Source organism: Buteo buteo, chromosome 27, assembly GCF_964188355.1.
Source record: "Buteo buteo chromosome 27, bButBut1.hap1.1, whole genome shotgun sequence".
Lineage (NCBI taxonomy): Eukaryota > Metazoa > Chordata > Aves > Accipitriformes > Accipitridae > Buteo > Buteo buteo.
The window spans coordinates 249198-263744 of NC_134197.1; the positions used below are offsets into that span (position 1 = coordinate 249198).

The 14547-nt window shown below is 40.2% G+C and overlaps 1 protein-coding gene across 4 annotated transcripts in view; it reads right to left on the bottom strand.

Annotated features, from left to right (window-relative positions):
- IL4R (interleukin 4 receptor) overlaps positions 1–14547 on the bottom strand; it is a 17313-nt gene continuing 2766 nt past the window's right edge. For 2 of the 4 annotated variants that reach the window (XM_075058322.1, XM_075058321.1), the window contains exons 2-10: positions 11542–11655; positions 7757–7898; positions 6729–6880; positions 5482–5636; positions 4713–4869; positions 3815–3914; positions 3122–3191; positions 2892–2968; positions 1–2787 (exon numbers count right to left, since the gene is read on the bottom strand). In XM_075058322.1, the coding sequence (XP_074914423.1) occupies positions 588–2787; positions 2892–2968; positions 3122–3191; positions 3815–3914; positions 4713–4869; positions 5482–5636; positions 6729–6880; positions 7757–7898; positions 11542–11614 (3126 nt within the window). In that variant the 5' untranslated portion in view covers positions 11615–11655 and the 3' untranslated portion in view covers positions 1–587. Of the gene's footprint in view, positions 2788–2891; positions 2969–3121; positions 3192–3814; positions 3915–4712; positions 4870–5481; positions 5637–6728; positions 6881–7756; positions 7899–8078; positions 11457–11541; positions 11656–14547 lie in introns of those variants that run through there. The other 2 variants (XM_075058324.1, XM_075058325.1) reach the window with 2 other exon arrangements.

Consider the following 14547-nt stretch of genomic DNA (forward strand, 5'->3'; position numbering starts at 1 on the left):
TTAAGCCCAAATGACAGTAATCTTTATTTCAGGTCTTGACTGAACAAGTATACAAACATATAACCCATGCTGGGGCTAGGCACACAGGACCTCCCTCCTCCTCTCCCTCAAATAAATTATGGGAGCTGTGTGATGCTGTCAGTCCAAGTCAGTCAATTCCCCTTTGACCTGCACCTACATCCCACTTCCAGGCATGTCAGCATCCTCCGCATCACCTTTGTGTGCTTCCCAAGCAACATACAGAGCCAGGGCAATAACCGCAGGAGGTGTACTAAGAACTCCTCCTTCATGCAGTTGCTGCTTACTTTTAGAGAACAATCGCGGCCAGAGAAACTTTAGCTCTGGCTTCGCCCCCCTGATAGAGTTGTAGCTGCAATTGTTCGGTGCTAACCCTTACTGTCCCCCAGCAGCCTGCATCACATACCGACTGCCAGCCCTGCAGCAGGCATGAGTGTTACAACCCATTGAATCCATGTCTGAACTGCAGCAGCCCTCACTTCAGGCAAGACGGGAAGAACAAGCAGCATTTCAATTTGCCACACAGTTTATTTCCCGTGACACATTTGGTTCAGTCTTGGCAAGTGTCGCTAGGCTACCTTCATGTAGCAGTTGTCCTCCTGGGCAAGGGCTTGTACAAGTTCCATTTTTTTCTCATTCTTCCTGTTGTTTTCCCTCAATAGTTCTACTGGTCTTTTTTTAACTGCAGGTGCCAGTCTGGAACCCTCACTGTGAATGCGGTGAGAATCAGAAGGACAGGAGTTATCCACAAAAAGAGGAGGTGACAACTTGCCTGAGACCAGGAGCTCCAGGGGGTCTGCAGTTTTTCTTTCTAAGTTTAGCCCAATGCTGTCCAGTGATTCTTCTGGTAAGCTAGCTGCTGAGCCACACCTCCTGCCTACCACATGCTTTATCACCTCTTTATTTTCCCCTGCATTTCCAGTTTTCCTCAAGTGGTTGTGCGTGTGGCAGTGACAGTCAGTATTTAGTCTGTTACTGCTGCTCTCTTGCATTCCTTTACCAGTATAGTTAAAGCTCTTGGGTTTTGTGCCCTTTATAGTTCTTTCTCTGCTGCTAAAATCTTGACACCTCAGTTCTAACAAATGCAATAGCTGTTTGTCCCTGCTGGTATTTTCATCTTTGCTATCACTAGACAGCTCATTAGAGTTGATGATCCAAAGGCTGCCATCACTGGTCTGTGTGACATTCTCACTAGAGGCCAAACCTGGAACAATACTGCAGTCACAACCCTGTACAATCAAACATATGTGGTTATCTGTCCTCTGGTCAGGTTCACAGATTATGGTATCCGGAGGTGTTTCTCTCAGGTTGTTGCACAAAAGACAAATGAAGGGTTCATACAGTGACCTAGAGATAACCTCACTGTCATTGTCACAGTAAGTACCATTACATTTAACTACATTATCAAAAGGTTGATAACCAGACGGTTGAGGTCCAATGGGGCAAGAAATTATATTGGCTTTCTTTTGAACATTTTGGTATGTTACTTGCTTATGTATTTCTTCCTCTGGTAGGAAACCTGAAGCACTATCATTTGCATGTATGGAGAAGGATGGAAAATCAGTATGTTCTGAACAGGCGTTTTGAAAATCAAGCTCAGTGCAGGGAGATCTGTAGTTGGTGTAACGTGTCTGATTGCTAGGGGGTCGAAAAATTTGATCTCTGCAGCTAAGTTCTGGTGTCTCTGCAAACTGTGTCAAAGGTGGTGAGGAGCACACATTTTCAAAACACAGAGTCAGGCTACTGTTAGCCATGGACTGAGACATAAGGGTATCAAAGCTCTTATATGCAGAGCTACTTGGTTCCTTGAATGCAGACACAAGAATATCAAAGCTCTTGTATGCAGAACCACAGGGCTCTACAGATGGAGACATAAGGCTGTCACAGCTCTTGTAGGGAGAACCACAGGGCTCCACCACTGGAGACATAAGGGTGTCGCAGCTCTTATAGGCAGAACCACAGGGCTCCACAGATGGACACATAAGGGTGTCACAGCTCTTGTATGCAGAGCTACACAGCCCCATGGATGGAGACATAAGGGTATCAAAACTCTTGTGTGCAGGGTTGCTTATTCTGTCTTTTTTGGTCCCAAAGGATGGTTTATTTGGAGACTCCTGGCTCAGGGCACATGAATCATGCTGACTTTCAGAACTGCATGGAAAAAGGCTTTGATGAACCATATGTTGAAGATCTCTTGCATCCAGAGAAGCAGAATTTATGCTGGAGCTCTGATAGCCAGATTCAAAGGATTCTTCTGATTGTTCTGACTTCTTGCTGGCTGTACTACAATTGTAGTCATCTTGAGACGCTTTGGTGAAAAGGGAGACTGTATGACATGGCTGCTGACTCTGGGCTGCACTTTCCTTTGTGTTTTGCTGTGATGGATTTTCTGACTCAAGTTTCTCAAAGGTTTTATTCTCACCTGTGATGATGTCTGGGTCTTTATTGTCTTGCACGTTGTTTTCATCTGCCAGGAGCTCAATAAACATGCTAGCTAGTGCATCATTGTGTTCAGTGTGCTCTCTGAAAGCACTGACACTGCTCTCACAAGGCTCAAACATGGTGATCTGGTCACTAGTCTCTTCCTGGCTCTCAGCCTCAATGTCTGTTAAACATTCACAGATTTCTACAGACTCTTCAACCAGAATTGTCTCAGGGGTTAAAACTGCACTGCTGCCTTTTGGGAACCAGTCTCCAGGCTTGCTGTGGCAACTAGACGATTTCTCAACATTTCTGATGTTACTTTGAGCCAGACAGTTCTTGCAACTTCTGTTTTTGGAAGTCAAAAGGAAAGGACAGTTAATGTTTATGTAATAGGCAATTATTTTGTACTGTAAAGAGAAGGGGGGGGTGTTTCCCTTTATCTTACTTACATTTGATTTTCCATATGACTCTGCTTTAAGTCATGGAAAGGGAACTTAATTTCATCAATGTAGCACAAAACTGAAAACTAATAAAGATACAAATGAGATTTAGGACACGTGAATTGTGTTTAGTATCTGCACTAGCACTAGTGCCCTGCACTAGCCAGACAATAGCACTTATTACATATTCTACTTCCAGTGATCAGGAAAAGGTATTTTTTGCAAACCCTTTAAATTACCTTGACATTTTTTACGACCAAATGGCTCTTTGCTGGATTTGGGATTTGATCCCACCATTCCTTCTTCACTCTGCAAGGGAAGCATTAAAATTGTTTGCTTTGACTGCATTTTGGCTTCACCAGTGTACACTTCCCTATTCTGCTTTTCTCTCCCTCTCAGCCATCTGCATTGCAGCAACAGGAAGTGCTTGTCCTGTGCATCTCCAAGGGCTGCTTTTCATTAAACTAGTGCTAAGATGTTTATATGTTTGGTGCATGACTGCTCCGCACAACCACAGTCACATGTTCTTCTAATCATGTTCGAAACAGTGTGCAAACCAGACAGGAACCCACTTTCACATTACCACTAAAAAAAAAAATGTGAAAAGAAATACAGATATTTAACCATCACTACTGGAACTCCAGCAAAGACTGAGGTCCAAAACTGACAAACCCCGTAACTGCAGCCTGTTTTGGATGCTACAAGCGGCCCATTCTAGTAAGATTAATAGTGAATATTCAGTTATCTATTCAGAAAATGCCAGAGTGCAACTGATTCACGTTTATAAAACCTTTGCTCATAGCATGATAAAGGTGCTGCAGAAAACCAAAACATTAGATTCCTGTACTACTAGACAGTCAGCTAATCAATAGCAATACTGGTATCTGTGCAAACTGCTAGTCTATAAAACCTGTGAACAGTATGATACATACTTGGTAAAACAGAAGTAACAAGTTACAGATACTGCCATGATCAGTATGCAGGATACAGGAACAGCCATCTGCAGAATGTCTTCAGCTGTTACTTGGTAATCTGTTAAATAAACATACACATTTACGTGTGTATGTGCATATAAATACAAGTACTGGCAATACCAAATTCATTGCTCTTCTTTTCAGCCTTAAAAAAATACTCCTTTAGAGAATGTAAAATAAAGCCTCCAGCAGACAAAGAACAGAACATATACAGCTACCAGTGGTGATGGTGTGTGGCATGTCTGAAAGATCAATGCAGGTACTGCAGTCCATTGCTGTGAGTATTAGGAGCTGGGAGAGCCAACATGTACTGTGAAGCCATTTGTCAGCTCTTGGGGACAAACCTGTCACACAGTCCCTAGAATGGCATTATCATCCCCACTGTAGTGCAGCTATGCTTCTTGTCCTCTCTGTTGCTCTTCAGAGATTTTTATAAACCCTCAGCCCTCTGACGGTTAAAGTATTGCTTAATTTGCAGCCTAAATAGCTCTTGTTCACTTATACCCACTTGCTCTTACATCAATGTTGTTCTTTAGTTTAAATATCTCTTCTCCTTCCCTGGTGTCTACTTCACGAAATATTTATAGAGAATAAACACATCCCCTTTCAGCCTTTTTTTCACAAGGCTAAACAATCCAACTTCCTTGGTCTTATCTTCCTTAATTTGCCCAGGAGTTGCTTTTTATGTTTAGTCTCTTTGGAAGCCATTACACATGTATCCACAATACATTCAAAAGGATGCAGATGATGATTCCATAACTCTCCTCTGAGAGGAGAGCAGTGGGGATATATCCACGACATGGTTTATAAAACTGTACCATCCTTTTGTCAAGCTGCTATTTGTTACAATACTTACCATAGTGAAATTCAACTTCTTCACTCCATTCACTCCAGCTGGCCGGGTAGTTTGTATAGTTACACCTTACGCTTGCGACATAATCATAGCCTCTCCTCAAGGAGCTTGCAGTAATTTCAAAGCTTTTTGCCTGGTAGTTAATTGCTTTTACAGAAACCTGAAAAGGAAGTAAGAAAGTTCACTTTGATTTCTTTATGAGGTGAAGGGTTAGTGACAGCAATTAAGTAACAATAGTGTTATGTGTTTCAGCAACCTTTCACAAATGAGCAAAGGAATGACTGTATACCTAAACAGGTGTGTGTGATACTGCATTTTGTTGTCATAAGCGCATGGTATTTGCAACATGCCACCATGCATGTTCTTCCCCTTCCAGAAGAAGCCCAGCTCTGAAGTGCTGAATTGTTCAAAAGGGTGTCTGAAATGCCTCAAGTGTGCCACAGAGTCATGAACTGCCTCCAGCTTTCTGATGTCTAAGGAGCAAACGAAGTTCAGGGAACAGAAGCATTTTATTTTCAATCTCTGCCCTGTCTACTGTGAAGAGCAGAGCATTTTGGGGTGGCAGTCAGAAGAGCTTCAATCCTTTAAAGTCCAGCTGAAGCACCCTGGGGCAACATGACCTGTGGCAATTGTGTGATCAAGAACATCATGGGACTTGCTCTTGCTGGCCCTTACACCATTATTCATGAAATGGTTTTAAGACTTTTCAGAGGACTTTTTAAACCTGAAAGCTCCAGAGAGACAGAAAATGAAGAGACTAACTGTCTCTTACCTCTGTCGGGTGCTGCTTCCTCCAGTATTTCACTTCATAGATGACCGGCTCTCCAGAGAGCATGGAATGAGGAGAGTAGCTCTCCTCCCAGCTCAGAATGAAATTACCATTTTCAACTTTCTCAATGGCAAGATTTTGGGGGGCCCTTGGCTTAACTGTGTGTTAAAAAAATACAATTAAGGAGAACAAGGCAATGGGAAAGCACTGATGGAGAGAAGCAGAGAGACAAACATTCACCAGAGACCAGAATCTCATCGCAGACAATGCATTTAGCCCTTTTCACTATGCTGTAAGCACAAGCATATAGAGGCCAAAACAGAGCAACTGCAAGGTATTCATTAACAAGCACTGAATCTTCAAGCTGGCTGAACAAACTGCAAGTTCAACCTTTTGGTGCACTGGATGCACCTTTCAGCCTGGAAAAATGGGCACAACCTGTGCCCTCACAATAGCATGCTGTGCCATAGGGCAGGCACAGAGCTTCTGACAACTTTGCAGCCAGGCTGTCCTGGCTACTGTCTCTTAGAAACTGAAGCAGGCTCCTGCTTATTCTGCTGATAAGCAACAGCGACAATCAACTATTCTGAAAAGAACCAGCTCAACGATGCAGATGAATGCCTGCCTAAGGTATATGAATGATTTCTGTGAGTGTTTGAGGTGACAAGTGTTATGAAAAAGCACATTGTTCTAAACCAACTAGGTGCCTACAGAGAGACATAAACCGTATCTACGCTCTGTCCTGTGAAAGAGCAGTCTTGTTAAGTTTTTATCACTGGTTGTTATAACCGAACACCAATTACCATAAAAATCTCTGTTTAGGGAGGATGATTCAACTAGTATGAAAAATCAGAGTATGACAGAGACAGGAATGGAAGAAATTTCAGTAGGGATAGCCTAGTGTCTTTCTAGAAACTGGAAGCAGCACATTCCTCTTCATCCTTGAATTCTACAGCCAAAAGTAAAATGCACTAAGGACACATCTAAGCCCCCAAACTGCTGCTGGCTGGCAGCTGGGAGGGTATAGCTAGAAGAATAATCAGCCTCTGCTTGCCCCCTTGTTTATACTCTTTCCTTAAGAATCTACTCCAGAATCAGGTTTCTAAGCCAAATAGATTTTGCATTTAAGCCAGCATGACACTTTTCACCTCTGATAAGGAAAAACTGTTCCAGTGACATGAATGAGGAGTTAGCTAGGATTTCTAAGCCTGGAACCAGATGTCCTGGTGACAAAGTAAACACCTTCTTACCAACCAGGGCTGGTGTAACACTGTAATTCCACATATCAGTCCCATTGAACTGTAGAGTTAGATTATAGGTGAGGCCTGATACAAAACAATCCGGCCATATTGTGCAAGTGCACCTTGAACTGTCCTTTCTGTTCTCAGGGACACACGTATTTCTGAAACACAGACAGAAAATTATGTGATATTTAGAGAGTATGGCACACTATTTCTTGAAAAGGTGAAATCAAGCTTCCCAATGTGTAGAGCTCATCAAATCTGAGACAAACAAGCTTAGTTCCTAGAAATGTCTGGCCCAAATAAATCCAAACCAAAACCAAGCTCCCCCAAACTTGCAAACAACCCACCCTCCCCAAACACCCCTTGGATATCTGTATCGCACAAATGAAAAACTTGACAGAAAAGCTAATGATTGATCCCAAGAGGAAAAATTAACACTCTTCATCGCACTTCAACCTCTGAAGAAGCAGGCTTACAGCTTGCTAGTATAGGAACAGATTTACTACAAAGTGAGGTTATTTGGATATCTGGGTGGAGAAATCATATGGAGAGGAACAGGAGAGCCCAGATGCATCTTCCTTTGTAGGAGATGATGACTGGCCCTGCTGCACAACAGGGACAACAGTCTGTGCTTGAACACAGAGTTAAACTGTGTGCAGAGATAATCAGTCACCTGTGCTCCAGGGCAGAGCACCTTTCACACAGGCTACACACTGGCAAATCAGGTAGGATTTCTCCTGAAGGTAAAATTTTGCATGAAATGAAGGTTGGTAAACTTATGAGAGCCCTACCACCCCTACAAATAGGACTTGATCACTCCTCTGTACTAAGAGTGCAGAGAGGTCTGCAGAAGAGTAGGCCACTGAACAGAGCGTGCTGTTAATTGCAGCAACCCATTTTCCTCCTCGCAAGAATAATCTGGATTATGTTTTGTCCCAGAAACCCATGGTAGACAGAGGGAATCAAAGCTGATAATGGCTAAAGGATATATGAGGTTCCAACAATGATAATGTAACATCTTATTAAACACTTACATCTGATGAAAATGTTCCTGGCTGTAGTAGAGCAGGAATTCTTTGGAGCAATTCGTCTGTGCAGTCACTTCCCAGTGACAAACCAGCTCTTTGTCATAGTCACTGAAGCATGCAAACTGCCGTACATGTTCTGCAGCCATAACTAGGGAGCAGCAGCACACAATGAGAAGCAAGAGAATCAAAAGAATAAATTTGATTAAGCAGAAATATTAACTTTTCCACCTAAACAGAGCTACCAACCCCCTATAAATTAAGTGAAAGCATTGTTATTTTTCACATTCTGGGTAAATGGAAAGAGATGCATGTCACCAAATGTCTGTACCTTTCTGGAGACAACATCTACAGTCTTGAAGAGGAAGCAGGTCTGCAGTTGTAATATTGAAATAGAAAGGCACAACTCATCCAACACAGTCTTCCAAGCACAGAAAATCTGATTCTGATAGCTCTATGTAAAACTCATCAGCATTTAATTACAAAACAGCATTATGTGTTAATACAAAAGGTTCAAAAGCCAAAATGCAGGTAATTAACAGAGTCAGACTAAGATCACTGCCTACAGGCATGTACTCATGCTTTATCTACAATGGTTCTAAGCTTCCCAAATGCATGCCCTCTGCCTCCTCAGAGCAGTTCCCCATTGTCTAGAAGATCTTCCTGTCACAGGCTTCCTTCTAGTATACATCTTTTCTTAATTTCACTCAGTATTTCCTATTCTGTTTTCTTTTCATTGTTATGATAGTGTTCGGAGACCTGGAGAGATTGAGAGTCACATTGTTCCAGGCACTGAGAGGGTACAGAAAAGCCCAAAGTCTCTGCACTCCCAGTGCTTGTGTTTACAGTCTCTTTCACTGGCAGTATTTAAGAAAAAAAACAGAAAACATTGGTCAAAATATCTTTGTTAAAACTGGAAAGGGAAATGGAATAGACAAGCCTCGGTATCCCTTCCAGCCACATTTTCCATTATTTCAATGCACTCCACACGAGTGAAACAAGGAACAGAAGAGGAGGAGCTTTGTGACAGTAATGCCGTGCTGTTATCAGGACTAACAGCGTGCCAAACGTGGTACTGGAATGTGATCATTTCTAAATGAAGCAGTCGGAAGTAGCTAATACTTTTATCATCTCAGACAATTCTTTGCCTTCTTTGACGTTTGTTACTAGTAAATATTAACAGTAACTCCCTTTTCTTGTACAAGTTGTACAGATCTAAATCCTTCTCTCCTGCTCTACATCTCAATTCCTCGTAAAAATTTTGCATAGCTTTGGCTGGTTTTAAGAATCCTATTAATTGATATTTTTCCGACAGTTTTACAAGGGATTCTGCTAGAAGGTTCCTCTGGCAATTATACATGGGCCAATTTTGTTTACATGGCCCAGCACATTACTAACTCCCCATTCTTGTCATTTACAGTGCAAATTCAAGATTAAGTTGCCAACAATTCAGATCCTGTGAGGTCCTTGTCCTTCAGCTACAGCTGCTTCACAGGCTTATTCTTTCCAATGGGTACCTAAGTTTCAGATTATTCCTCCCAAGCAAAACTTTTGTTGTCAAGAACACGTAATTTTGTTTTATCCCTCCTACATTTCCACTTTTCTGTAGGCCACTTATGTTATTTATTCTGATATAACTTCTGCATACTCTGATACAGTACAGTATCTGCAAATGTAATAAACATGATGGTCAGATGCCTTTTAGTGGACATGATACATAACATACAACGGGACCTACCGTACCCTCTGGTACTTCAGTAAAAACCCAACTCAAAGAAACACTTAATTGTTTAGTACTGTCAGTGTATGGTCTTTCACCCTCATTAAAATCCACACATCACTTTCACTTGCCTTTCTAAAAGGCCTCCCACAAACCTTGACTACTAAGCAGTCCTGAATCACTTGAGTAAGCTCAATAACCTTAGTGAGGCTCACTTATCCAAATGAGGATGCACGGCAATGTCAAGGAACCATTTTAAAATTCTGTAAAAATTATAATTGAAATTTTCTGGTATATTGACTGGTTATAAACCTAGAACTGACTGCAGCTCACGGTTTCATTAGTGTTCAAATATTCAGAAAAGATGTTTTGCTTTTTTTTAGTTACTAAGGCTAGCTATTTATCTTGTAGATAAGAACTATCACTCTTATGTCCTTTCTGGATGGCAGCACCACATTTAGTTCCCCTTTGTTCTGCATAGTTCTGGATTCTTCAAAAAAACCCCAAGAATTAAATTTCTGCAATACTGTAACAGTCACACTGCTCATTTATTTTAAAAGAAACATTACCTATTTATCCTGTTGCTGCTGTTTATATTTGGTTGCCATTTGTATTTTTATTGTTTCTTTTTTTTTCCACTTTAAGATGCACTTTTAAAAGAAGTACTAACATTTTAAGCTCTTTAAAGATGAATGTCATTATTTTTCAACCTGTTAATGATCTTACACTTTCAAGAATACTTCACTTAAATGAAGGTCTTCCTGCTGTGTTAAGCTCTGATGATTAGCAGCTTTACTTTATCTTGCCTTTCAGCGTCCTCATGTCTTTCTAAAGTCTAAATTATCTTCTGCATTCTCTTCCTGTGACCTCCTCTCTCTTCCATCTCTGCTACACTGTATTTTTTTAAAACCTCAGATATTTGAGAATTTCCTTTTGAAACCACATACAGCACAGAGTTTGTTTTCAGTTCATGTAGTTAAAAAAGGGAACTGAAATACTGGACTTCTTTTTTTAATCCTCAACTAGAATACCATGCTGAAGAAACTTAAAACATGCAGTTAACTAGGGGGAAAAAAACCCCAAACTGTAAAATTAAAACTTGATAAAGATCATTTGCAGAACGTGGGATTACCAAGATCAGATGATCCAGCCAATGCACTCTTGCAAACCTTGATCCTTCTCATTAATTCAATTGTACTATTTCATAGTACCTAAGAAAGTAGCTAATAAACCTTCTTTTTTAGAGACAGACTATTTTTAATTTTCTTTCAACTATTTTGGTTTGCTTTTAAAAAACCAAAACTGTAGCCTACTGTGGAACAACTTAAAAAATACAGAAAGCAAAACGTAAGATTCATTTTCCAGAGAATAAAAATGCATTGTCGGAAAACATGATTTTATATATCTTAACTTGTCTCATCTGCAGCTACGCATCCTGCCAGACCAAAAGAAGGGTGTATGAAGAACATATAGGACATCACATGTCAGTCATCTGCCCCTGTACAGGCACAAGTCGGGGCACCTAATGTCTGACAGCAAGTGCCTGCAAGATTTGTTCAAATCCCATCAACTACATTTTCCAACTCAATAACTCTGCATACTTTGGAGAATGCAAATTGACAGATGCCCTGTAGATCTACAGGCTCCATGCCACGAGCATAGCTCCCTCCAGGTCCTGCATGGCCCAATAGCGGCATTTATGAAAATAAACAAATGAGAGACTAGTGCTTTCTATTCTTATGGGATTTCTACAGAGATGTCCCTGGGTCATTGCTGACCACCCTGTTTGCAGCAAGATGTCCAACAGAGGTTAGATAACGGGGAAGCAGGGAGATGACTTTCCAAACCTCAGTTTCTCCTTCCTGCAAATTCCTATTTTTAATTGCTCATATGGAAAAGGTCAATAAAAAGAAAAAAAAAATCTAAGAATTTATTCTAGTATATGGGTATTTCTGATGTTTGAAGTTACACATTTTATATTAGTTAATTAACGATAATAGTGTTGCCTACTAGTCATGGGAAAATGCTGTCAATAAAACTTCAGTATAATAATTTAAAACATTGACAAGCGTACCTTCATTTGTTGTATATGAAAAGAAAAGGGTCCACAGGGTATGCAGTGCAGCACTTAAGAGTCTTGCCATCATTGACACTGGCCAGCTTCAGTAAGACAAGCTATGCTGAAATTCTGCCAACAGAAAACATTATTATAAGTTTACGTCAGTGCCTCTGTTAAGGGAAGGGTGTAGTTCTTCCTACCACGCTGCTAGATGTTAGGATTCAGATCCCCTGCAGAGCCTGATCCCCCTAAAGCTTGCTCATGGAACAAGAGGTGCAGAAGAATAAGGATAATACAAATGAGCCAGAAGACTCTTCTGCAAAGTTTTAATTACAGAGGATACTAAACTGACATTGGCAGCAGACCCACTCTTTTAGCCACTAGAAAAGCAAAGCTGCTAGTATGTGAGATATTAAAAGGGTAAGCAATAGACCAAATCGTTGACTATCAACACGTCACCAAAACCCTATGATTCCACTCAGATGACTGAAAGAATTTAAGAATCAAGTGCCTGATCTATTGACTAAAACATTTTCCGAGTCCTATCACCAATACCCTAGATAATAACAATATCATCCTCTTGAAAAAGTTCTTCGCAAAGACCTCTGACCCTTGCTTCAGCAGAACATAGATTCATTAAAACAGTAAATAATTAGAAAGAAGTTGTAAACCACATACCTAATCATGACATAACCAGCACAACTTCAGAGAAGGAAAACTGGGCAGCTTTTACATATTAGAATTCTTTAAGCATAGCGAAGCTGCGCAGGTAAACTGAAAACAGATTAAATAACTAATTTAAGACTTTCCAAAAACTTATTTCCCCAAGATTCCTTTGCTGATGCAATGTAGCCACTTTGTGGAAGATCATATTCTGGATCAGATACGGCTACCAGCTTTCATATCACTAGAAATGTATGTGATGCATTTAAAATTCTGGTAAATTTGTAGGTACAGTCATGCTAACTAATACGGAACCACCATGACTTTGCATTCAGCATGAAGAGGGACAAAACTTGTTCAGCAGCCCATTGTCTGTTAATACACAACCCTTTTGTCCCTCCCTCTCATGCTCTTGCTATTTTCTAATCTCCAAGTCTGGACACAGTGTTCTTACTACCTGCGTGCTACAGTTGCTCTGCTTACATCTGCGAAGTTCCCAGGTGGCACGTTATTTTTGATTTCAAAACCTCACGATTCTCTCTGTGTGATGGAGTGAAGAGGAGAGAACTTCTCAGATCTCCTTTAGCAGGACAGTGGTGTTAGGCTTTCTGCAGAAGTTTTGTTAGATTTTGAAGTAGAAGGGACCATTGAAACACATTTGTTGATGGTGCTTCAATACCCTCTGCTCCAGCTACAGGAGTAGAACAACCTTTGACACTTCTAACAGATTTGAGTTTCACCAGCATGCTAGACAAAAGGAACTGGCGAGGGATCAGCAACTGCCGTGGTATAAACTTGTTAAGTGACTAGCTTAGGAAAAATTTAATGACCTTTTAAAAGTATGCATGTGGGCACTGTATACACGTAAGGCTGTGCAGCATCAAAGGCATGCTATCAAAGCCATATCCCCTGAAATAATTCCTCTCAAACTGTGCAGATTCTCAAGCACAGCTGCTGAATATTAGTTGTCAAATACAAATAGAATAAACACAAGGCAGGCAACAGCCAGACACTCTCTCAGTTGATTAAGGGACAGAAAAATAACTTTTTTTTTTAAATAAGGACCACCACACCTTTTATTGATAAATACTATCTATATAAATCAAAACTATTGTGAAATGTAGCAATAGAAACTTTTTTTCCCCCGATATACTTAGAAGTATTAGCGCTTTCCTTATGATCAATCTTTAGTTCCATATGTCAGATTCAGCTCCAAGGCAATTACCTTGTAATCCAAGTTTCTGCGCTTGTCAGAAAAGTCACGTTTAATGATACTGTATTTCTTCCATTCTCACATGCATGATTGACCACTCTTTAAAACAAGCTTCTAAAGATTAAACATGGAAAATTTCAATCTTAGAGGTTAAGGGGTAAGAACATTGCTAGCGAAAACAGAAGATTAGACTGGAAACTCTTTTGTGACTTTCTCTGAGGCAGTTACTGCTCATCTAGTAAGAAAGGACATACTTGAAAGATTTATTTCTCATAAATGCTCAAGAAAGCTATTACTCAAGAGTTGAGCTTTTCACATTTTGAGCTCTTCACCTTTTGGAAACAGACAAAATGTGACTGAGTACAGTAATAAATTTTTTGAAAAGAACACAAGTGCTTTTGCTGCTGCTCAGAAAAAAAAAGAGCAAACTGCTCCAGCATAAAAAGATCGTTCTTCTTTTCCTCCTTTTTCCTGGAATTCTCAAGAGAGGTGGCGTTTGCTTTCCAGTCCATTGTTAAGTAATACTGTCGCATGACGGCAGTTCCAAGAAACTCTTAAAACTTTGGCAGAGAATCCTGTATCACATAAGCATGTATGAATCAGCAGATGGCAGAGCAAAAATATCTCCCCCATAGGAGAAAAGATCTGTACATGTTGATGAAAATAGAGTTAACCCATCCTCTAATGAAACTGCAAACTTTTTTTTTTTTAATAATAGTGGACTATAAATCCAATGCAAAGGGAGAAAATTAAAATGACAGTAGCTTTCCTGTCTGTTAAGTTTTTTATATCAGATAACGAAATACCAATCTTAAAAAAGTATATAACACATATAGAGAAAACTAAAATCACAGCAAACCTAGTAATCCCAATATATTTGAGGACAGTAAGGTATAAAAGACACCAGTGACTTCCCCAAAACTATGAAAAAAATCTCTATCGGGGCTAGAAGCAGGTCTATGTGATTACTGGCACAAGTTATGTATGTGCTTTGGTAATTTATCACTTCTGTTTCTTGAAAAAAAATATGATATGATTGAAGATATTTCATTTACCAGCAAGAAAAACAATAATGACTTCTGGTCTGGTCTAAATAAACTAGGGTCACATTTAATCTACACGCATAATTTGCAAAACTGTTATGC